General features: G+C 48.7%; 1 protein-coding gene across 1 annotated transcript; it reads right to left on the reverse strand.

Moving 5' to 3' along the window:
• Positions 1-7,848: 7,848 nt before the first annotated feature.
• Positions 7,849-24,502, reverse strand: Calcoco1 (calcium binding and coiled-coil domain 1). The gene is made up of 15 exons (XM_052749167.1): positions 24,383-24,502; positions 21,662-21,841; positions 21,060-21,165; positions 20,071-20,261; positions 18,425-18,583; positions 17,949-18,097; positions 15,671-15,761; positions 13,185-13,340; positions 12,743-12,997; positions 12,192-12,317; positions 11,284-11,379; positions 10,846-10,954; positions 10,472-10,671; positions 9,877-9,983; positions 7,849-8,869 (listed from the first exon to the last, which is right to left on the reverse strand). The coding sequence occupies exons 2-15, from the start codon at positions 21,815-21,817 to the stop codon at positions 8,692-8,694; spliced, it is 2,079 nt and encodes a 692-aa protein (XP_052605127.1). The 5' UTR covers positions 21,818-21,841; positions 24,383-24,502; the 3' UTR covers positions 7,849-8,691.
• Between the last annotated feature and the right edge of the window lie 208 nt (positions 24,503-24,710).

Consider the following 24,710-nt stretch of genomic DNA (forward strand, 5'->3'; position numbering starts at 1 on the left):
ATGTTAGCCTCTTCCATGCACATCTTCTGGGGGTTTTAAAGCTACTGCAGAAATGTCCTCCTTGAGAGCAATTGGAGTTAGTGTGGAAACATCTTGTTTCATGTTCCTTGAAATGAATAGGAAACAGCTATGGTGTTTGGAGGGATTTGGGTATTAGAGTCTCCCTTCGTTGAGCATGAATAACTTGCAAGGTTGTTAGGTGGCCTGGCGTGGCCTCTTCTGACACATACCATGCATACCTTATAGTTACTTCTGTGATTTTGCTAAAATATAGGCTTCCTTAAGTCCGATCACTGTCTGCCCTTCTTTGCAGTCTCTACAGAGTCTTGTTTTTGTTTATCAAGTGAACCAGTGAATGGTCCCTGGAGAGGTTTAAGCAGAGGTCGGATGACTGCCAATGAGGGATTAGTCCAAGGAATTTCTACACTGAATGAGAAGCTGGGAATATGTCTGAGGAGTCTTTTGGTTTTGAGATTCTGTCAGTCCACTTATACAGAGTCGAGTTTATTCCTCAGCTTTCCTTACTTCTCTCAACCTGCAGAGTGAAGGGGGCAAAGTGAGAAGCCCAGAATTACAAAGGGTCTTCTGTGAGGCAGGCTCCAACAAGGAGCTTTGCCCGTGTGATCTCTTTTATCTCCTCAGTGACTTTCCAGGGAGGGGGTGTTTGCGTTTTTTGCAGTGAGGGCTTACTGCCATGAGTGTTTTGTCAAGGTCACATGTTCAGGAAGTATGACATATCTGGACTACAGAAGTGTATCAAGATTGCAGCCTGAGACAGGTGTGGTGACACAGGCCTGTAATCCTAGCACTTGAAAGGCTGAGGCAGGACAATCTCAGGTAGTCAGGTAGAACTACAGAGTGAGCTCCAGGCCAGCCTGGGCACCTTAGTGAGACACTGTCTCACAATACAAAACTAAAACAAACAAGAAAAAAGAATGAAGCCTTGCACACTCCAGGCATTTGTCTTCCTGCTAGGGGAGACACTGGGAGTTTGAAGTGTGAATCAGAATCTGGGGAGTTTGGGCATGTCTAGGGCTTAGAGACTGGGTCATTACTAGAACTCCTTGTTTCTACCAGTTTGGAAAATTTCTAGTTTCAGGAAGGGTGAAAAGGAAAGGAAAAGGGAGCTGAGAAATGGAGGAAACAGGGAGAACATGTTTCTTAAATTCAGGGCTGCAGGGACAATTATGGTCTATAAGCCAGGAAAACACACGTGTGTGTGTGTGTGTGTGTGTGTGTGTGTGTGTGTGTGTGTGTGTGTCCACACAAGTACAAGATACTTGGGGTTTGTAAGACACTCGTACATGTTAGGCAGTTGCAGCCAGAAGTTTTCCTGTGTCCCGCCTGGTCTGCAGCCACTCAGACCCAAGTAAACACACAGAGGCTTATATTAATTAAAACTGCTCGGCCATTAGCTCAGGCCTACCATGGACTAGCTCTTGCACTTAAACTCAGCCCATTTCTGTTCATCTATATGTCACCACGTTTTCTGTGGCTTCACCTTTGTGCCATTACATGCGGCTCCCTGGACAGGGGGCTGGCGTCTCCTGACTCAGCCTTCCTCTTCCCAGAATTCTCTTTGTCTGTTTATCCCACCTATACTTCCTGCCTGGCTACTGGCCAGTCAGCAGTTTATTAAACCAGTGGACAAGAGCATCATCCCACAGCAGGCAGTCCTCCACCACCGCTCCTTTGTTCTTTATTTTGATACAGGGTCTCACAAAGTTACTTGCAATTTTCCTGCCTCAGGCAGATTTCTGAACAGTTGAGGCTAGATGTGGGTGTCACCACAGTTAGCTAAAACTCACTTTTGTGAGTTAAGACATCTCTGCTCTCACCTGAGTAACAAACAAACAAACATAAAAAGAAAAGTCTGGGGGACCAAGATAAGAGAACTCCCGAGACAGCATATGGTAGATGGAAGTCTCCACCCCGATTGTGAGGTTGGGATATGTGGTTGAGGGGTGCATCAAGACTGCAGTCTTTTGGGTTTAGGATGAACCTCAGTTGGAAAAGAACTTGAGTATGCAAGAAACTCTGATTTTTTTTTTTAATCTCTAGCACTACATAAAACCAGATGTGGTGATATGTGTCTGCAATCCTGGTCCTCGGGGAGGCAGAGACAGTAGGTAGAAGTGCCGTGCAAACATGAGGACCTGAACTTGAATTCCTAACCTCCAGTAAAAGGTAATACATGCCTGTACCCCTAGCATCAGTGAACACAGGAAGATCCTGAGAGCTCAGTGGTCATCTAGCCTCACCAAAACAGCGTCTGGTTCGGTGAGAGACTGTTTCAAGGCGACAAGGAGAAGACTGGTAGACAAAGACACCTGGCATCCTGCTCTGGGGCCTCAGCACACAATAGTGGGCACATTTGTACACTCGCATGTAACACACACACACACACACACACACACACACACACACACACACACGAAAGAGAAAAGGGATAAAGACTGTAGTCCTGGGAAATCCATGCCTTTGTCTCCCTGCTAAGGAAGACGATGACAGCTTAGGGTGAGACTAGAGGACCTGGGGAAGTCTAGGCGTGCTCAGGCTGTCAGGGTCCTATTCTGCGGTGGAACTTAGACCAGTGCTGCATAGTAGAAATTTAACCCTAGACATACACACAATGTAAAATTTCCTAATGGCCTCATTTAAAAAGTGAAAATACCCAGGAGGCAGTGGCGCACGCCTTCAATCCCAGCACTCGGGAAGCAGAGCCAGGGGGACCTCAGTGAGTTCGAGGCCAGCCTGGTCTATAGGCTTGGCAGCAATGCTCCAAACTCCTGAGCTATTTTGCTAGCCCAGCCCTCATTTTTTATGAGTCTGGGGATATTCCCCATCCCTACAGGTCAGAACCAGAGTCTACTACAGGCTCTGTGGAGACCAGCTGCAGCCACTGCCACCCCAGGGCTCTCCTCAAAGTCATCCTTCCCCGCTGACAGTGACCCCGGCTGTCAGTCCAGTGGCATCCAGGAGTCATTTTCCTGGTGTTTGGGCTGATCCTGCTTCTGCTGGACCCTCTCCTTGACTCACCTCTCCTGAGTAGCTTTCTACCTCTCTCTGGTCCTTCTCTGTCGTCTCCATCACTCCGCAGCTTCCTCCACCCTCCCTTCCATGTTGATGTTCTCTGCTCTGTCCCTGACTCACTGACCTTCATTCTATGCAAGGGGGCTGGAAAACCTTTCATGTTCCTGTTGACTTTACTGTCATGGATCTTAATCTCTGTTCCATCTCCAAGTTCTCTTAACCTGAGGACTTACATAGCCACCCAATTGCTTACTGGGCCACTGTCTCCTTCAGAGATAACAGGACTCCCACGAGCCAACATTGCATTAATTCATTTTTTCCCCATATAAATTTCTCTATTTATATTATTTATTTAGTGACTGGCATCATCAGCTACCTGGTCGTTTAATAACAGAAACATGGCATCACTTGATTCTTTCTGCTCACTTCTCATATATATATATATATATATTTTTTTGGTTTTTCGAGACAGGGTTTCCCTGTGTAGCTTTGCGCCTTTCCTGAAACTCACTTGGTAGCCCAGGCTGGCCTCGAACTCACAGAGATCCGCCTGGCTCTGCCTCCCAAGTGCTGGGGTTAAAGGCGTGCGCCACCACCGCCCAGCCACTTCTCATATTTAATTATCACCAGGTCATATAAATTTTGGTCTGGATCACTATAATAGGTTTTTAGCTGGATTCTCTGGACCTTGATGACCCAGCAATAGAGTGTATGTTGCAAGTATGTATTCCTGTTCTGTTCATGTGTTTCTCCAGTGCTAAACACAGCACCTGGCAATACTGGATACCCAATATTAACATCTATTGATTGAATATATGAGAAGTCAGCAGGCTGTTATAGTTCAGCCTCAACCCCACATGCTAGGTTTATACCTACTCATCCTTCAAGACTTGGTACCTCTCTGTCACCCACAGGAACCTTTGTCTTTCCCAGGTTTGGTTAAATAGATGTCCTTTTGAGTCCCAGCACATGCTGTGTATGCTTCTAAAGTAGCACTTACCTTGTTTCTTGTATTTTCTGATTACATCAATAACAATCTAAGGGCTTTTTGTTGTTGTTGTGTTTTGTTTTAAGAGACAGAGTTTCTCTGTGTATCTCTGGCTCTCCTGGACCAGGCTGGCCTATAATTTAGAGACTTGCCTGCCTCTGCCTGCTGAGTGTTAGGATTAAAGGCATGTGCCACCAACACCTAGCATAAGGGTATGTTTTTAACTATTGTATCCACTCATAAAGAATGAACTACAGGGCTGAAGAGATGGCTCAGAGGTTAAGGGCATGGCTGTTCTTCCAGAGGTCCTGAGTTCAATTCCCAGCAACCACATGGTAGCTCACAAAAATCTCTATAATGAGATCTGGTGCCTTCTTCTGGTGTGCAGGCAGTATACATAATAAATACATAGTTTTTTTTTTTTTAAAAGAATGCGCTACAATGTTTCTTAAGTTAACAGAAACATCTTCAGTAGTAACTGAAGTAGTAACTGAAACCACGTTTTGTTTTTGTCAAGCAATCTATAGCACTTCAGTGGTGTAGTGATGTTTGGCGATTTAAAGCTGATTGGTGGGGGCTGGAGAGATGGTGCTTAACTCTTAGCAGTTAAGAACACTGGCTACTCTTTCAGTGGACCCAGGTTCAATTCCCGGAACCCACAAGGTGGTTTACAACCATCTATAACTCCAGTTCTAGGGGATCTGAAGTCTTCTTCTGGACTCTTCAGGTACCAGGTATGCATGCTCACAGACATATGCAGGCAAACTACCCAAACACATTTAAAAGAAAGGAAGGAAGGAAGGAAGGGAGGGAGGGAGGAAGGGAGGGAGGGAGGGAGGGAGGAAGGAAGGGAGGAAGGGAGGGAAAATTAGCCAGATGTGGTGCCTCATATCTTTCATCCCAGCACCTGGGAGAGAGAGGCAAGAGGATCTCTGAGTTTGAGGTCAGCCTGGTCTACAGAGAGAGTTCTAGGACAGCCAGGGCTACACAGAGAAACCCTATCTCAAAAAAAAAAAAAAAATCCATAAAAGAAAGAAAAGAAAAACTGGTTGGTGAGTTCAGTGTAATGCTCATTTTATTCTTTATGTGCCATTTTGCATGTATGAAGTGGCTTTTTTCCCCACTATAATTTAACTGTGCCAGTTTCTATATTAGATTTTGGAGTCACGGGGATATATAAACTCAGAGCCTACCCTCATGTTACTTACAAAAGGATGAAAACCTTGTACACGTGACAGAGAATGGGCTTTTGTCTTTTCGCAGTCCTGGAGGTGTGACAAGGACTTGCACAAGCTAGGCAAGGCCTGTGCTACTGGGTTCTAGTTCTAGCCCTTAGGTTGCCCCCTCCATTTTCTCCTCCTCCTGCTCATTATTATTATTATTATTATTATTTTCAAGGTAAGGTTTCTCTGTGTCGTCTGGATGTCCTGGAACTCACTCTGTAGACCAGGCTGACCTCAAACTCAGAAATCCTCCTGCCTCTGCCTCCAGAGTGCTGGGATTGAAGGCGTGTGCCACCATGGTCTGGCTTCTCTTTTTTCTTTTAAGGACAGGTCTCACTCTGCAGTTATGCTGGCTTGGGCCTTGCAAACATCCTCCTGACTCAGCCTCCTGGATGCTAAGATTACAAGTATGAGTCATCACACCCAACCAGTCCGTGGCCTTTTGAAATAGGATCCTATGATGTATCTCGGGCTGACCTTGAATTTGAAATGATCCATTTCCTAGCTCCTGAGATTTCAGGCATGCCCAGCTGACATGGTGTGTTTTCACAAACATGCCACGTGTGTTCTATGCTTCTTCTCAGAGGATATACTGAGAAGTCAAGCAGGGTTTGAAGCATCCTTTGGGCAGACAAAAAAGCAACTGCTCGAGTCATTTAAAAACAGTGCATGTTTCTGTGAAATGGTTCTGTTCTACTGTAGCATAGAGTTCCTCAGAGCAGGATGGGAGATGGAAGAGCACTCTGGGACCAGCTAATGAAGACCCTGCTCTGACACAGTAAGCCATCCACACTTCAAGTTCCTGTAGATGGTGGCAGCTACCAAGGTTCCCAGGAGATCTGACCAGAGCTTGAACAAGCTAGCAAGCCCTGACATTTGGATTCATCCTTTGATGACAGATACTGACAGGAGTCTCCTATCTGCTGCCCCTTCACCTGGCTTCTCCTCACTCCAGGGTCTTCAGTTCTCAGCTTCTACACAACACCTGCAGAAGTCCCAGTGTGAACATACATATCCCACGGGAAGAGACTCATGGGGTCCAAAGAAAGGAGCGGCTGGAAGTGCTTGATGTCCACATGATGGCGGTGGGGGTGGGGATCGGTGCTTCATAGAGGAGGAAGTATGGAACAGCTGTGAGAGGGTGAAGCGGGACAGAGCTGAGGAGACAGGAAGGGGGTGATAAGGACCCATACGAGGGACAGGAGGAATAAAGCCCACAGTGTGATCCTCACAACTGCCTCTAGTGAAACAGTATGTGTCAATGACTTGGTTTGGTTAGCCATGTGGCTTTTGTGTGTGGTGGAGGGTTGGCAGGGAGCAGTAGCCTGGGTCTGGATCCGTTTTCTGTCTCCTTTCTCCTTTTGCGCTAAGGGACCAACCTCTTGGAAGCCAGAATGTGTAGGTCCCAGATTCTTCCCTCCCAACCTCCCCCAGACATAAATCACAAGTGATTTCATTAAATGCACCTCCTGCTGGGGATGTTGGCTCATAATTCCTCTCTGATTAACCCCCACTACCCCGGCAAGTTTATAGGCCAAGAGAGGAAGGGGAGGAGGGGAGGGGAAAAGGAGGGATGGGGGAATCCCGAGTGGGTGATGGATGCCTCTGTCAGCCCAGCTCGTATTTATTAATAGTCTTAATACGGGAAGCAATAAAGGAAGAGAGAGATTCTATTAATTAAATCATTGTTATAATTAACTTTCATTAAAGGAGGATCAATAAAGAGAGGTTGAGATGGAGAAAGGAGAGAGATCCATTATCTTCAATTTCCTTGGAAAGGATTCAGGGAATGAGATGGGGTTGCTAGGAGACAGGAGCCGTGAGGGAAGAAGGAAGGATGTAAGATGTCATCCAGGTGCTGCAGGAAGGGGGTGGATGAAGACAGGCATTGTGGGGGTGGTCCAATGAGTGAACCTGAAGAGAATGGAAGGTGCTGAGCAGGGTGCTTTGGGGACAGCACAAGGGAGATGTAGGTATACGTCTGGCAAGGCACACAGTCTTGGTGAGCACATAGGTCCTTAACATGTGCTTTATGATGCTGTGGGCATTTGTGTTGCCCAGACAGCTGGCTGGGGGAGATGAATGTATTGCTGTGACTGTACAGAGTGCATGGCGGTGTGTGTGTGTGTGTGTGTGTGTGTGTGTGTGTGTGTGTGTGTGTGTGTGTGTGTGTGAAAATGCAACACAAGGTGGGTAGGGATGATAAAATCCTGACACTTTGCAGAAGTAGGAGCTTAGGGTACACCTCACTAGGCAGAACTCAAAGGTGTATACTTGATGGGATTAACAGCTGTCTGTTGGCCCAGGGTATAGCAAGGGTGACAACAGAGGGTGCAGGCATGAGCAGCGGAAACCTGACCCCTTTCCTGAATGTCCCTTCCCATCCCCACATCGATCAGTTTGCTCTCTCCTTCAAAGTGTGCTCTAGGCCAGACCCCACTGAGATAGAGGTTCTTTTCTTCTCCTGTGGCCTCAGGTGGCTAGCATACCAGAGGCCCAGTAAGAATGTTCCTGTCATTCCCCTGCCTCCCACCAGTGTTGAGGAACTTGAGGCCCCTCTTTTTTGTAGTAATGCCTCTGTAAGAACACACTTCATGACAACAGTTACACGTATCATATAAATATATTTGTCCAAACTACAGATAAGAGGGCAGTTTAAGGGAGAGGGGGAGTTCTTATTGCTGTAGGGGGCCTGGGGAGGGTGAGGGGCTGGGCAATGGGGACACCTGGGAACCCTTGTCCCCCCATCCCTCACGAAAGGCACAAATACATTATCTTTTCCATTTGAGGATTTGGGTGTGGGGTGGCATGAGACGGTATAGGAATCCTTAAAAATACAAAAGAAACTTCCAAACTTATGACCTAAGGCTATGGGAAAGGCTGGGGCAGGTGGGAAAAGCAGCGGGTAACAGAATCAGTGAAGCCAAGAACTGAAAAGACCCCATGAGGTCATGAGCCCATGCTGCTGCCTCCATGCAGGCCCCAGAAAAAACATAAGTAAACAAACTCTGAATAAGGGAGGGTGGGGTGCCCCAGGAATTGGCTTTGGGGCATCAGAAGGGTGTGTGTGTGTGTGTGTGTGTGTGTGTGTGTGTGTGTGTGTGTAGCTGTGTACTTGGGCTAGCAGTGGATAATTCTGTTCCCACAGGGGAAACCTCCTTCATCTTGGTTCCTCCAAACTGTTTTCAGGGAGTAAACTCAGCCATTGCTTCCAAGACAGATCCCTGCCTGGGACAGAGGAGTCAGGATGGAGGATGGAATTATAAAGCTCAGGATGAAAGCGGGACACAGGCATGGTTTGTAGGAACAGAATATTACAGAGCCCAGTATGACAGAAAGTAGACATGAGCCCAAACTTGAGTGCATGAGTGTGTGCGTGCGTGCGTGTGTGTACGTGTGTGTGTGTGAGTGAGTGTGTGTGTGTGTACATACTAGGGAGGGGTAAGATCACTCAAAGGTGAAAGGGTCCTGGGTGCTGAAAAAGAAATGTCCATCCATGTGGTCCTCCAGAGCATCCTTGTCACTCTCAGTAGGGAAGCGCTCCTTACAGATAGGACATTCCTTCCATGGAGGGGTGGCTGAGACCCCAGTGCTGGCCTCTGACAGGGAACCCACCGCAAAGCCACTAAAGAGAGATGAGGAAAAATTGAGAGGGTCAGGTGTTCTGGTGCCTTTATTTTTATCGTTGATATAGAGCATCAAACTTGTTATGTAGCAGAGGGTGACCCCTGAATTCCTGATCCCCCCACCAAGGGCTGAGATTTCAGGCAGGAACCACAACTTCTGTTGCCTTTTTGACCTGGGCACCTCAGGGAATAAGACCCATGTGTTTTCTTGTTCCTAACATGCCATCCTGCTCATTCTCTGCTCAAGCCTCTCCTAGGGCGTTTTTCTGCTCACAATCCTGGATGCCTCAGTTCTGCAGATGCCATGTCCTCTCGTCACGAGTCCCTGCTGGTGTCTGTAGTACGGAACCCATCCCCCAGCCTCCCGCTCTCCTCCCTCCATCTCTGTCTGCTGCCTAATGAGGCTGAAAACGAGTCTGACACCGTTCTTCATCTTCCCGCTCCAGGCCTGCTCCAGCAGAGAGAGAGAGAGGACAGCATTGGTCCTTTCTGCCCCCAGCCCCACTCACTCCAGGCAGAGCTGGGGCCAGGTGAGAACGCTCTTTTCCCTAAGGCCCTGCCTGCCTGACTAGGACTGGAGAGCCAGGCAGAAGGCACCACCTGATACCTGACCCCGCCCCCCCAGGTTCCACTCCCAGAGTCTCCCAGGAAGTCAGAGATGAAGAACATCTCAGGCATGGCCAGACACATGCTGGATGGTGGTCGTCACGGTCTCCACCTCTGAGGCCTTGGTCACCCTCCTCTCTGAAGACTAGGTACCTACCTGGTGGTTGGGGAGGGGGTAGGGGCAGGAGAGAGGGGAAGCAGGGCAATTTGGGCTCCACGGAAGATGATGCTAGAACTGCACAGAAGCCAGTCAAAGGCAGGGAGAGAGAGTGAGCACGGAGCCACCCGGGGTCTGGGGAAGTAGCTGACATTTCTGTCAACCACACAAGAAGTGGGACTTGGGGGCAGGGCATGGTGGCTGCTCACACACTGACCGCCTCCCCTTTGGCGCTGCCCTCACCTGGCCATGTCATAGAAGGCACTGCCGAGTTCAGGAAGCAGAAGATTGGCCTCCTCACCTCCACTCTGCACAGCCGCCATCAGGACAGACTTCTCGTCTTCAGCCTCCTGGCACCAAACAGACAGGGCTGGATTTGGGTGGTGTTCTGAGGTGGGGAAGTAATACTCCGGGGAAGGTAAGGGCAGAGAAGCCACGGCTGGTGTGGACAGAGGGGTGGTAGGAAGAGTGAAACAGGAACAGGGTTTTGCCAGGGTGGGCGGAGGAGGGAGAGGGAGGGGCCTGGAAGCATCGAGGCTATTGAGCTGGCCTGGGTTTGGGGTGATTCTGTTAGTAGTCTTTTTTTGAGACAAGGTTTCACTACGTAGTCTTGGCTGGCCTGGAGCTATATAGCCCAGTCTGGCCTTGAACTCTCTCTGAGTGCTGGGTCTGAAGGCTTGAACCACCAAGCCTAGCCCTGTTAGTAATCTGGAAGAAAGGCCAGGCCTGCCTCCTCCAGCCCAGAGTAAGAGTGCTGTGTGGTGCAGGCTTTCTGCCCTGGCTCATGTGTGACCCTACTGCCTGCTTTCTACTTTGCGTGTGGGCTTTCACTACTCACTGAGTCAGAGCTGCTGTCCTCCCCTGGCCCTGAGAGGTGGGGAGCAATGGGTGCTGGCTGGCTGATGACAACAAGGGGAGATGCCTCCCGGAGCCCAGGAGGAGAGGAGCCTGTGTTTCCATGTTCACACAAGCTATAGGATGGGAGCCTCATGTCCTCTGGGGACTCATCCTCTGAGTCTGTCAGAGCTGCAGGGCAGCCTATGGAAGGGAAGGCAGAGAGAAGAAAGGTCAGCCATAGGAACCTGAGGAGGGAGACAGTTCAAATTCAGAGGGCCCGGGGAAGGGAATGCTAGGCTGCTTCGAAGGGCATCACTTGGGAGCTTCTCCCAAAGAAGGGGAAGGGGAAGAGGTGTCACAAGACTGGGGACAGACTCAGCCCGGCAGTGGCCTCCTCATCCTCCGTGGCAGCATCTTCGGTCCACTTTTCATCTGCCACCTTCTCCAGACGGGCCTCCAGCTTCCTCATGTACTCTAGCAATTCCTAGAGTTAGGAGAAGAAGGGCAGGTGCTAAAGCCTGCAAGAGGCCAACCCCGCTGGCCACTGGGCTTTCCTTGCTCCCAGGTGACACTGTAGATGCTTTCACCATGGGGTGGGGTCGTACAAGGCAGATCCCCTGAACTGGGAGCTCTCCTCCACCCTGCATCTCCATCCCTCTGGTGTCCCTCCCTGTACAAAGTCAGTTCCTAAGGGGAGTCAGGGCCCCTTTTCAGCCTTTGTATCCTCAAAGAAATTCCAGTTTCTGAGCCAAGAGATTACCGAGATGATACAAAGGTTTGAGGCCCCAAGCCCTTGGCTTGGGTGAGTCTCACCTGTTTCTCTGCCTGCAGCTGCTCTTTTTCCTTCTGAAGCACGCGGAGACCCGAGCGCAGCTCTGTCAGCTCCCGCTTACTCTCTGACAACTGCACCTGTGGGAAAGAAAGGGTCAGCGGACTTGGAGCCCACAATGTGCCACCAAGAACCTGGTCCAAAGTTAAACTAGGTTCTCTCTTGCTCCACAAAGTGCTTCTTCCACAAGGCCCCTGTCTTGGCTCCCAGGGCTCAGGCCAAAGTCCTAGACTCTACCTCTAGAATGTGGCCCCAGGGAACTGTCTTAGGCTGGGTGAAGAGGCTTTGGTAATACCAGAAGCCACCCTATAACTCCTATGTTACCCCTCCAGGCCCAGATGTGCACTCTGAGCAGAAAGGGAATGTGCACATTCAACCAAGAGAGCCGGGAGGTGTACAAGTCATTACACAGTACTTCAGAACCAGGAGACAGTGAAAGGGGCATGCTGTGGGATGTTCTGTATGGCAAATGTGTTGCTAATTAGTCAATAAATAAAACACTGATTGGCCATTGGCTAGGCAGGAAGTGTAGGCAGGACAAGGAGGAGAATAAAGCTGGGAAGTGGAAGGCTGAGTGAGAGAGACACTGCCAGCCGCCATGATGAGAAACAGCATGTGAAGATGCCGGTAAGCCACGAGCCATGTGGCAAGGTATAGATTAATGGAAATGGATTAATTTAAGCTGTAAGAACAGTTAGCAAGAAGCCTGCCACGGCCATACAGTTTGTAACCAATATAGGTCTCTGTGTTTACTTGGTCGGGTCTGAATGGCTGTGGGACTGGCGGGTGTGAGAGATTTGTCCTGACTGTGGGCAAGGCAGGAAAACTTTAGCAACAGGGGCACTCATATGTCAGGACAGAGGTCTGAACCCCAGGTGCTAGGGCACCTCACCAGGCTAGAATCCTTCTCTCGGGCCAGCTCAGTCTTGAATATGTGGCTCTGGCTCCTTTCTTCCTGTACTGTCTTCTCCAGCCGCAGGATCTCTGCACTCAGCTTCAGGATTTTGTCCTTCTCAGCCTAGAGGTGGTACAAAGGAAGGTGGGAGAGAGGAGGTAAGTGGTTCTGGGTACCAGGAGATAGCTTTGCCCTCACTGGGTCCCTTTCTTATATGTCTGGGGGACTAAACTGTTCCTGAGCAATTCCTCACTTCCGATCTCCACCGAAAGCAGGGTAAGACACAGCAGCGAGGTTCTGTGCTACAGGAATGGGCACTATGGCAGGGCCTGGTGCCCAGGATAGCAAATGTTCCTACACCAAGGACAGTTACTAGGGAAGGTATTTTGGTGATCAGTACTAGGATTCCTCATTAGGTCTGGCTCATGCCTGGAGAGCAAAGAGTACCTCTCCTCAAGATTTCCAAGGATCTCATGCCCTCTTCCCTCCTCCCAGAGCACCCGACTGCAGGTCAGGGTCCCTGAGGTAGAGGAAGGGTCACCCTCTACCTCCATATTCTGCAGCAGCCCTGCACGCTCCTTGCTCCATTGGGACTTCTCCTCCTTCATGTGCAGGCTGAGCTCAGCCAGTCGGCCGCTGACTTCAGCCACTTCCAGTCGGCTGCGGTGTAGCTCCGCTATGGTGCGGTCCCTGGCTCCTGCTGCGCTGGCCAACTCCTCCCCAAGAAGGGTGGCTTTCTGTTGGCTTGAGGCTGCAAGTTCCTGGACCCCTCGAAGCTGCTCTTTCAGGGGCTCCAGCTCGGCCTCCAGAGAAAGAGGACAGAGATCAGATCCCTCAGGCAACTCGCTGTGACACAGGGTACCCCTCATCAGGACCCAGGGCTGTGTGGCTGACTTTACCCACCTCTGCCTCTTCCCTCTGCACACCCAAGCGTGTCTAGACTACTTTGGAACTCTCACTGCTTCCTATCAACTACAGACCTTCACTCACCACTTTCTGCTGGGCTTGGGCCAGGGCGTCCCTCATGTGGGCCACCTTGTCCTTCAGTCGCTGGACCTGAGCACCCTGCTCTTCTTGCCGGCCCTTGGCCTTCTGCAGCTCTACAGTTAAGCGGCAGTTCTCCTCTTGGACCATCTGGAACTTGACCTGACAGAAGTGGGAAGCAGGTAAGGACCAGGGGATGAGTGCTGGAGCATCAGGGGCAGGTTGCCTTCCTGCCCCTGTGATGAGAGAAGGCAAGGTCCGTTTCTGAGATTCAACACAAGTGGAAGCATTCAGCTCTTCCCAGCTCTTGGGTCCTCAGTTCAAAGGGTCTCAATCTTCAACCTCTAGTTTCCAGCTCCGGAATGAAGTATCCAGAGCATCACAGCCTGGGGTCTTACATAGAGGTATCCCACATTCCACACTGATTTCCTACTTTTCCTTTAAATCAAAACAGTCTGAATGGCCTCCAAAGCTCAGAATATTGCACCTCTCACCACAGACCTTTCCCTTCCCCCTTCTCTCCCTTCCCTGAGTAAGAGTCATACTATGTCCCTTGCCTTTCCTGGGACCTCTGTCACCTCTGTCTGCTGTACAGAGCACGTCTCGACTCATCCAGTTGACACTTGAGTGCTAACTATGCTTTGTTCTCTTCTCTCCCCAGCAGTTCACAGAAGAAAGCAATAGATTTTCCACTCTCCATCCTGGCCACAGGCATCTTCTCTTGTCTATTACTGCCATAACCACATTAGCTCAGGCGTGGCTGTTCCCGTGGGATGACTGGATGGTGCTGTAACTAGTTATTTTTATAGTAGGCTATCAGTGATTCTCGGTACAATTCTTTTTTTTTGGGGGGGGGTTTGAGACAAGGTTTCTTTGTGTAGTTTTGGTACTCTGTAGACCATGCTGGCCTTGAATTCACAGAGATCTGCCTGGTTCTGTGTGGTGGTATTGTGTTCCCCCAAAAATTGTACACTCTAATAAACTTATCTGGGGTCAGAGAACAGAACAGCCACAATATTAAACATAGAGGTTAGGCAGTGGTAGCACACGCCTTTAATCCTAGCATTCCAGAGGCAGAGATCCACCTGAATCTCAGTGAATTCAAGGCCACATTGGAAACGGCCAGGCATGGTGACTTACACCTTTAATCCCAGGAAGTAATGGCAGGAGGCAGAAAGGTATTTAAGGCGTGAGGATGAGGAACTATAGCCTGGTTAAGCTTTTAGGCTTTTGAGCAGCATAGTTCAGTGGAGAGGCTGAAGAAACAGGATCACCTGAGGAATTGGCGAGGTGAGGAAGCTGTGGCTTGTTCTGCTTCTCTAATCTCCCAGCATTCACCCCAATAACTGGCCTCAGGTTTGTTTTATTAGTAAGTACCTTTAAGAATCATGCTACAGCTCTGCCTCCCGAGAGCTGGGATTAAAGCCGTGTGCCACCACTGCCCAGCTTTGTTTTATATTTTTAAGATAAGGTCTTGCTGTGTATCCCAGGCTGCCTCAAGCTTGTGGCAATCCTTTGGCCTCAGCCTCTCCAGTGCTGGAACTAAAGTACCACCACACCCTGCTCAAATTCCATTTTTCACTGCTGAGCAGTTTTCTAGAGAAGCCCAGGGCTCTGAGAAAGCCACCGAAGGTTCTGCAAATATTTCATTTGAATTTGTCATATTTTTTCTTGCCTTGCTCAACACTGAACTACAATCTTGGCTCTAACCTTGTTCTAAATTATTAAAAACTGTTTTTAGAAGCACATCAAAACATAAGTCAGCACACTGGAGAGCACTGATCCATTGATGTGTGCTTTTAGGTTAATTCACTTTTATGTAATCCTCAGAATAAAATTTCTTATGCATTCCTATCAAATTGAAGAGTAAACTGGGACTATAAGGTTGACAGTTTAAAAACTGTTATCATTTACCACCTACTTGTCTGTGACTCAAGGTATCCAAAGTTTGAATTCCTTTTTCCTTTCTTTCTACCTTGATAGTCTCAGCCTATGCTGGTCTTGAACTCAAAATCCTTCTGCCTCAGCCTCCTGAGTGCTGATCACATAACAAGCAGACCATCGTGTCTGGCCCATGCTCCCCTTTTGATAGCCTTTGCATTTATGTGTGTGTGCATGTATGTGCATGTGCATGTGTGCACTCATGTAGACCAGAGGTTGACCTTGATGTTGAGTGTCTCCTGAGTTGTTCTCTACTTGCCACCAAGTCCCAGGATCCTCTTGTGCCATCCCTGTAAGTGTGCACTGAACAGTTGTTTCCAAAGTCTATTGAGATGTGTTCTCACCTGCCTCTCTGGAACACTGTAATACTAGATTAGGTTTTTCTTGTGACACTTTGTGATTTGGGCAGGTACTGTACTATGGAGTAGAGAGTACACAGGATCTCCTTTACATTTACACCCTGAATGCTGAGTGCCCAGCATTCAGAAGGGATTCAATAAACACTAGATGAATAACTAAGAAAGCAAGCAAACCCACTTTTTATCTCTTACCTCACTCTGTTCCTTGTCTGCTTGGACTTCCTTCAGCTGCCCCAGGAGCTTCTCTTGTTCCCGAGTCAGGGCCTTCACTGTGTCTCTAACCCTGTCAATATGGACAACAGTGCTTGGCTGAAATACTCAGACCTCTGACCCATGCTTTCCTAGAGCATAATCATAAACTGCTTTTCTTTCCTTTTTTTTTTTATTTTTGTTTGCTTTTTGAGACAGGGTTTCTCTGTGTAGCCCTGGCTGTCTTGCAATAACAATGTAGATCAGGCTGGCTTTAAACTCAGAGAGATCCACCCGCCTCTGCCTCAGGAGTGCTGGGACTAAAGGCGTGTGCCACCATGCTGGGCTTCTTCCCTCTTTATGTGTCACTGTACAGGATGTTCTAGCAATGGCTCCCTGTTCCTACTCAATTAAGAGATGAAAATCAAATCTTCAAAGGCAACGGACAATCACCATTGTGCTGGAGGTCAGATGGGGCAGACTTGGGAGATGCCACAGTGTGTGCAGGGATGTGCATGGCCCAATAAAACCTTACTTAATGAACACTGACATTTGAATTTCATATCATTTTCACCATCACAAAATATTCGTCTTCTTTTATCTCATTATCAGCCTCCAAATCATGTAAGAACAGGTGGTAGGCTAGATCAGGCATGTGAGGCACAGTCTGCGGGAACCTGGTCCAGATGTCTCTGAGAACGTAGACATCTTGTACTGGCCTAGGGCAAGGCTAGTACATTATCAAGCAACTTCATGGATAGCTTTACTTACTGCTGAGACTTCGGCAGAACTTCTTTCCTTTACAAAGATTTTTGTTGTTTTTTTTTTTTTTTTAAAAATCCAACAATGCTGAATGAAAGTAACCTAATGACATTCTTTGAACAAAAGAAATGGAGTATTGAACATAGTAAAGAATCTGAAAGACAGGCATGGTTGTTGGTCAGTATTTATGCTATTTGATAGACATAACTGTGATAACTATGTTTTTTTTTTCCTTCCTTCCTTCCTTCCTTCCTTCTTTTCTTTCTTTCTTTCTTTCTTCCTCTTTTTTAGAACAGACACTTATTTGCTATATAGCCCAGGCTGGTCTATAAGTTATTATGTAGCCCAGGCTGGTCTATAAGTCACTATGTAGCCCAGGCTGGTCTATAAGTCACTATGTAGCCCAGGCTGGTCTATAAGTCACTATGTAGCTCAGGAAGGTCTATAAGTCACTATGTAGCCCAGGCTGGTCTATAAGTCATTATGTAGCCCAGGCTGGTCTATAAGTCACTATGTAGCCCAGGCTGGTCTATAAGTCACTATGTAGCCCAGGCTGGTCTATAACTCACTCTGTAGCACAGGAAGGTCTAACTAGTAATCTTCCTGTCTCTGCCTCTCCAGTAGGTGGAGCTTGGCTCTATACATAGACACAAAAGTAACAACTGTTGACACTGAAGGAGGTCCTCCAAGAGCGGTTTTCTCTTATACCCCTTCTGTCACTCTCAGTGTTAAGACTGTGAGTTAGCCAGGCATGGTGGACAATGCTTTTAGTCTCAACTTTTGGGAGGCAGAGGCAGGCAGATCTCTGTGAGTTCAATCTGGTCTACAGAGTGAGTTCCAGGACAGCCAGGGCTGCACAGTGACACTGTTTCAAAAAAGCAAAAACAGATTCTGTGATTTACAGCTTTTGTCATATTCCCAGATCATGAGCTTCAACATTTCTCTCTCTTTTTTATAGTGCTGGGACTGAAGCTGGGACCTTGCACACCCAAAAGGTGTTCTCACCACTGAGCTGTGACACTGAACATTTCCAATAGCAAGGATGGAATCTAATTCTTTTCCTGTGCTTTAAATATATAATTTATTTATGTAATGCATATACATACATATTTATTCATATGACTACACTATGAAGTGTTGCTATGCTTCCCAGGCTAGACTCAAGCAATGCTCTTGCCTCAGCTGTCCCGGTTGCCGGGACTATGGACATGCATCACCCTGTAGTAAAGTCTGAAATCAATCTTTTTATCTTGCATTGACTGTGCTATCCAATCTCTTCTTTTAATATTCCATCTCTAATTCTGCTTAGCTTCTGCCATACAATAAATACAACTGATCTTTCTAAAGATGAGACACACAGAATAGCATTAGGAGAGATGGGTGAGGGCTGGCAGAAAGAAACTCCCAGTAACTAGAACTCCCTGTAAGAGATTGTGAAGGGCCAGAGAAACCAGTGGGACAGATATCAGGTATACCCATCTGAAACAGGGGAATGGAGGCCTTGGGGAGGTACCCATACCTGTCCAGCTCCACCTCCTTCCTCAGCACTTTGTCACTGATGGTCTGGATGTCATCCTCTAACTCCAGGATACGGGCCACATGCTCTCCCTGCTGCTGGCTCAGGATGTCTCTCTCTTCTGTGAGCTCCCCATGGGACCGAGAAAGGCCCTGGAATTAAGGTTCCACCAAGGAAGACAGAGCGTGAGGGCAAGGCTCAGGCTTAACATCATATTCCCACACCTCTGTCCTGCCACCTTCCTTGAAAAAGCTGAATGGAGCTACTGTCACCTGGCATTACGTCAGTATTCCTGGGTCCAAAGAACTGAGTCTTATGACAAATTAGGGACATACCTCTTATTATATAAAGTTTAGTCTCACTTATTACCCTTAAGCCTATTTCCTTGATGCAAGGACCATCTTAAAACTCCGCTGACATCTTTCCTTTCTCCTCTTTGTTGGGTCTAGGCCCCATCCCCCAACAGCCCCAGCTCCCACCTTGTATTGTTCTGTGAGCTCTGAATGTTCCCGCCTGGCAGTGGACAGAGCTGTCTCCAGCTCCTGCACTCGGCTCCTCAGCTCTGTCACCTGATCCTCCAACTGCAGCTTCAGCTGCATCAGGTCATTCCGTTCTTGCTGGCTCTCATCCAGCTGGTTCTACAAGAGCACGAGGAGAAGGGGGTGCATCTGTGAGGCACCATTCCAGATGCATCTCAGGGTAGAGTGACCAAGTCAGTGCAGCACAGCCATGGTTCTCTCTTAACTTTCAGCCCAGGCCTGGCACCTTCCCCTGACAGGGCACAGTGACAGGGGGCTCCTGCTTTAACTTTACCCTATCTCTGTGGAGTCACACAGACTTGGGTGAACCTCCAGTGCAGTTTTTACTAGCCAAACCACTGAACTTGTCATCTGTGAGGTTTAAAGAGAATAATCGATGTGAAACAGAACACCCGGGAGCAGCTTGTATCACTTCTCACTTAGGTATAAACATCTTCCTGTTGTGTTGGCCCATGTAGTTATCAGACTCTGGCTCTAGAGAGCAGAGGTTTGCTCAAATCACTGAGGGGCTACTAACTTTCACCTTCTGAGCAGCCTCCCTCCCACCTGGAGAATTACCGCCTCCCTACCTGTTCCTGCCCCCCACCTTCTCTCAGGCTCTCTTCCTAACATCTGCCCCTCTGCTCTTAAGACTCTTCTCTATCTGGCCCAGTGGAAATAGTTATATACGGCACATTTTTAAGTGTAGATTTTCTAGTATCCTCTTTAATAAGATATGAGGGCTGGAGAAACAGCTCAGCAGTCAACAGCGCTTGCTACTCTTGGAGAGGACGAGTCTGCTTCCCAGCAGCTACATCAGATGGCTCACAACCACCATAATCCCAGCTCCAGACTATTCATAACACTCCGTTCTGCCCTCAGCATCCACAGGTATGTACACATACCTGGGCTGGGAAAAGTAATTGAGGGATGGTGGTTAAGAGTACCATGGCTGGGCCAGCAAGATGGCTCATTAGAAAAAGGTACTTGTTGCCAAGTCTGGAAACCTGAGTTCAACCCCTGGAGGAGGAGAGAACCAACTCCCACAAGTTGACCTCTGACCTTCACATATGTTACGGCATGAATGTACACACACACACACACACACACACACACAAATAAATAAATGTTAAAATACGAACTGTTCAAATCTAGTGTGTCATCTTACCTGCGATTACACTTCAAATCAGACCAGTCACACCTGATGTGCCAAAGAGCCATACGTGGTCACACTTCTGGTACTGGATGGGACAGTTTGGAGCCATGCCTAACCTGTGCTAGAGGCAGATCTCAGTCTCCCTCCTCCCCGTCTTCCCTGGGGCAGTTTCCCTCCTCCATCCTGTGGATCTCTTGCAGGACTTAGAGGGCTGGTGGTGTCTCTCTGGCTCAGTTCTAGGAACCCTGAGTTACACTGGCCTACGATGGCTTGCTTTACTGTCCTGTGTATCTGTGTCTATGTGAAGGCTTAGTTCCTGGAGGGCAGACCTTTGGTAACCCCAGTGAACTCTTCAGCTGAGGTGACAGAGGAGGGAAGTGAAGCAAGAAGGGGCCCCTGCAATGCTGTCCTTGGCATCCCTGGCTAAGCAACAAGCCTGCTCTTTTCTTACCTGAAGCACAGTAGCCTTAGGGACAACCAACAGGATGTCAGAGCCTCCATCAGCCTCCTCCAGGGTCACCAGCTCATCCATGGGCCGTGGCTCTCGGAACTGGAATGGGGGACTCTGCCCACACACCCGGCCCTGGCGGTTTACATAGCGGAACTGGTAGAGTTGGGCTCCTGGTTTGGGCAGGTAGCTGGCTGTGGGAAGAATGGCACAGAACCCCAGTATCACCTCTGGCTCTCAAGTTCTAGCAGGTCCCTCTTCCTATTATGGGAGGAAAGGTGTTACCAAGGTACCTACTGTCCACTCCCTTGGGACTGGTCCTTGGGATATGTTTCGTCTTCCCCCCTGCCTAGCCACCTTCTTTTTCAAACTCATTCCCTCCTCATCACACTGACTCTAGCTGATACTTATTGAGTGCATACAAGATGTACCAGTGTTTCCCAGCTCATTTTAAATCCTCATATTGTTCCTACAAGCAGGGACCCTCTTTTACGTCACCTGCTCAGTGCTAAACAGCCTGCAGAGCAGAGAGCTGAGCTCTGAATCCAGGTCTTTCAGACGCTATGACCACTCTTTCCTGACGTTACCACGCCTTTTCCCTGTTCCATACTGGGAGTTTCTCTTTCTTTGGGGTAAACAGTGATGTTAGTATCCTCTAAATCCATCCTTCTATTAGGATTCTTTAAGTGCTTGGTGTTACCTTGTGATAACTTGCTAAAAAGTCTCACAAGGTCTTCTTATTTTATTTTTTGGAGACAGGGTCTGGCATGCTGCCCAGGTCGGCACTGATATCCTGGGTTCAAGTTCCCCTTCAGCCCCAGCATCCTCAGTAGCTGGGATGACACTGGAGTACCATTAGGCCTGGCACTTAAGAGTCATTTGCATTCACATTCCCTTATCCTCTGTGGTTCTGACGCCTGTTCGCCCATCGCCTTCCTCCAAAGCGCCACTTCTGTGGCTCCTCCATCCCAGTCTCCCACTCGTCTTCATACCTTGGAACTGGACACTAGCATGCGTGGGGGAACCATCCGCTGTACTTTCTTGTGGCACTGAAGACCACACAAATGTGTGATAGTCCCGAACACAGGCAGCTTCCACCTGAAGAGAAAAGGTACGGCGATAGAGTCACCATCCGTTCGTGATAGGAGGGTCGGCATGACTGAATGAGTGGTACCAAGGATGCTAAGACTCAGGTAAGGCTGGAGGACATTATACTATAGGAGAGAGAAAGGCTAAGGTGGAGAGACAAAGTTTATGCAGATGGCCTCGGACGTCTGTGTCATCTTTCTCCCCATCAACCTGAGAATCTTTTTTCTTTCTTTTTTTAAGATTACCTATTTATTATGTATAGTGTTCTGTCTGCATGTATCCCTGCAGGCCAGAAGAGGGCACCAGATCTCATTACAGATGGTTGTGAGCCACCATGTGGTTGCTGGGAATTGAACTCAGGACCTCTGGAACAGCAGCTAGTTGCTCTTAACCGCTGAGCCATCTCTCCAGCCCCCAACTTGAGAATCTTAAGGACCTAGTCACTACTCATATTCTAACCAGCCTGTGTCCCATAAGCCTGCACCAGAAGAAGGTCTAGGAATACCTTGAAAATTCCAATCCAGTCACTGGCACTGGGCATGGTGCCTGGAGGCAGAGTGTAGTGACATTCCACCTTGGTGTTGGGGATGTAGGTCCGGGCTACATTCAGGAAGTTGACTCCACCCCGGGATGGCGCCCGATTTAGGGATGACTCTTCCATCCTGCCCTCAAGATGCCTGCTGTCCTGTGAAAGAAAGGGTTGGCAGACTTGTGTCTTTCCACTCTGCTTCCCTCCCATGACCCATGTGCACCCATCCACAGTCCGTCACTTCACAGGACACACCTTGTTTCCAGTCTCTAAGGTTGTGGGACCTTTTCAAGGTATCACTCTTAATCTCTGGGGCATAGGTCTTGCCTTCCATGTCTATTTCCCACCCTGTCATATTGCACCCTCTCTGGCTTACAGGCCCTCACTTGTATAATTTCTAGTCCTTTCTACTGCCCCACTGACCAAGTCTCAGTGTCCCAATCATTCCTCCTTTTCATCTCTCAACATCCTTGGGAATTCCAAATTTTCTTGGTTTTTCCCACCCAATCCTCTATACCTTTTGGCTCCAGAATCCAAAATCCAGCTGAAGTGTGGGCCCCTCTCAGTCTGAGCAGGTCTCCCTTACAAATGCCTAAGCTTGTTGACCATTCTGTACCCAGGTAAGACCCCCAAAACAAAACCTAATCTCTGATAACAATGAGTCTTCAGAGCTGGAATATGGTTCAGGGACCAACAGCTTAATCCGAGCTCCTCAGCCCATCCCTGAGTTGTCTAACCTGATCAACTCCAGGGAAGCAGAAGAAAGAAAGATTGGTCTTCCCTCTGAGTTCTAGAGAAGAGGAGAATAGGAAAGACAGGTCCTGTCCCTCAAGTTCTATTCCAGGAAGTCAAAAATTCTGGAGGTGGCAGTTCAAGGGTGGAGTAAAATATTCAGCAGGAAGGTGGTGGTGTGGGGGAGATGGAATGTGGGGGCCTGGAGCCAGGAAAGCCCCACCCATAGGCAGAGGACAGGTTGGAAACTGGGTAAATGAGGGGCCCTGAGAAGGGGAAATGTACATTCCATGTTGAGAAAAAGGGAGAGAGTTCAACAAGGAACATTCTTCCCCCGCCCCCATCTTGCCCAGAGCAGAACTAGAAACCCAGCAATCTTACTGGATATCATCTCAGCTCTGGTATCCCCTCCCTATTTCCTGCTGGCTCCTCATAGCCTCAATTCTGTGTCTAAGTCCTGCCATATGCTTGGGTTGATGGCAAAAGCCTCAAAGTAGGATGGAGTTGGAAGGGAAGTTAGCCAGGGAGTGTTAACTGGAAAATATGGAGTGGGTGAGAATAGCTAATAACAACAATCAGGGGTACAGGATTGGGGTTGGGATAGCCTGGTGGGTAAAGGTGCCTGCCACCAAACCTGACAACTTAAGTTCAGCCACTGGGAGTCACATGGTAGGAGAAAACAGACTTCCTTAAGCTGTCCTCAGACTAGAACTCAGAGATGAGTAAGAACAACATAGGATGTACATGTTTGAAAATGTCATAATGAAACTCATTTTATGTTAGCTTAAAAAATAAAAATAAGCCGGGCGGTGGTGGTGCACGCCTTTAATCCCAGCACTCGGGAGGCAGAGCCAGGCGGATCTCTGTGAGTTCGAGGCCAGCCTGGTCTCCAAAGCGAGTTCCAGGAAAGGCGCAAAGCTACACAGAGAAACCCTGTCTCGAAAAACCAAAAAATAAATAAATAAATAAATAAAATAAAAAAATAAAAATAAATTACTCCTCAGGGCCGTGAGGCAGTCCCCTTCTCTCCAGCCCACAAATCTGCTTCCTGGGTCAGCTGCAGCTGAGGTGTCCAATCAGCCATCACTAGTCATACACACGCCCCCAAACATCACAAACCCACACCAGGCTGAGACGGTAGGAGAGAAACTTCAAAAGAAATTAAACACTCTGTGGGAATGGAAAGGTGGGCCAGCCATGCAAAGGGGGGGGCAATTTCTTCCTCGAAAAGAGCTGGACTAAACCTATTTCAACGTCTTTTTTTTTTATTTCCATTTCTGAAAAATCCCTAGTTAAATCTAGTCTGTTTTCTTCAAATACAACTCTTCTGAGGGTAGGGTGAGTGTGAACTGTCTACAAAGCTCTACGCATCGAGAACCCCCGAACCCCTCCCTCCCTCCCCACCCCACACACAAAAAATCTGTAACAGCTGCAAACATTCTCCATGATGAAAGTCCTGGACACCTAAAGTCTATGTGGTCAGATACCGTGTGTGTGTGTGTGTGTGTGTGTGTGTGTGTGTGTGTGTGTCCGTCCGTGTGTGTCCTCTCCACTGTGCGTCTCTGTTTTGGCATTCCACAGGTTGGAACTTCTCCCCTCGGCGCAGTAAAGGCCTTTGGCTCTTTGGATTTGGGGGAGAGAGGGAAGGTCTGTGAGGGCAAAGACCTGCCTGGAAAAGATTAAGCAAATATTTCAGTCCCTTCAAGCTTCCATAAGCGGATCGGGCTTTACAGAGAAGAGGCCTCTCAAGAAAGTGTGGACAATGCGGGGGGCCACCCCTCAAGGCCCCCTCGAAACCAACAACACCCGAAACGTGGGGCTGGCTTCTTCAGTGCGTAAAGTACTAAAACCTAAACTCTCCTGCCGTCCTCTCCGACAGTTCTCTCGGATGAGCCCTTCTCAGGCTGGGAAGCGGGCTGACCACCCCTGCGTAAGCCCACCCCTCAGTTAGGCCAAGTTTCTTACCCCACAGGCGGATCAGCTGTTCCCCTCACCTTTCACCAACAACAAAAACAGCACCCGACTGCAGGAGGGGAGGGGAAGAGTGGCGCGAGAGCTTCTGGGGCGTGTGGTTCTTCCGTGGCCTGACACCACCTAGTTCTTCTGCCTCCCGAACTACAAGTCCCAGGAAGCTGCGCGCGACGGGGCGGGGCAGAGGGCGGGAGGCGGGGGTGGGCTCAGCGTGGCATCCCGGGAGATGTAGTTCGCACTTCCGTGGCCGTCCAGGAGGGTGTGGCTACCAAAGGACTTCACGGCCCATGATTCCTCCGGAAGGGCGGGCTGACCTAGTGGT

The sequence above is a fragment of the Peromyscus californicus genome, unplaced genomic scaffold, assembly GCF_007827085.1.
Source record: "Peromyscus californicus insignis strain IS unplaced genomic scaffold, ASM782708v3 Scaffold_20__1_contigs__length_68692818, whole genome shotgun sequence".
NCBI classification, from domain to species: domain Eukaryota; kingdom Metazoa; phylum Chordata; class Mammalia; order Rodentia; family Cricetidae; genus Peromyscus; species Peromyscus californicus.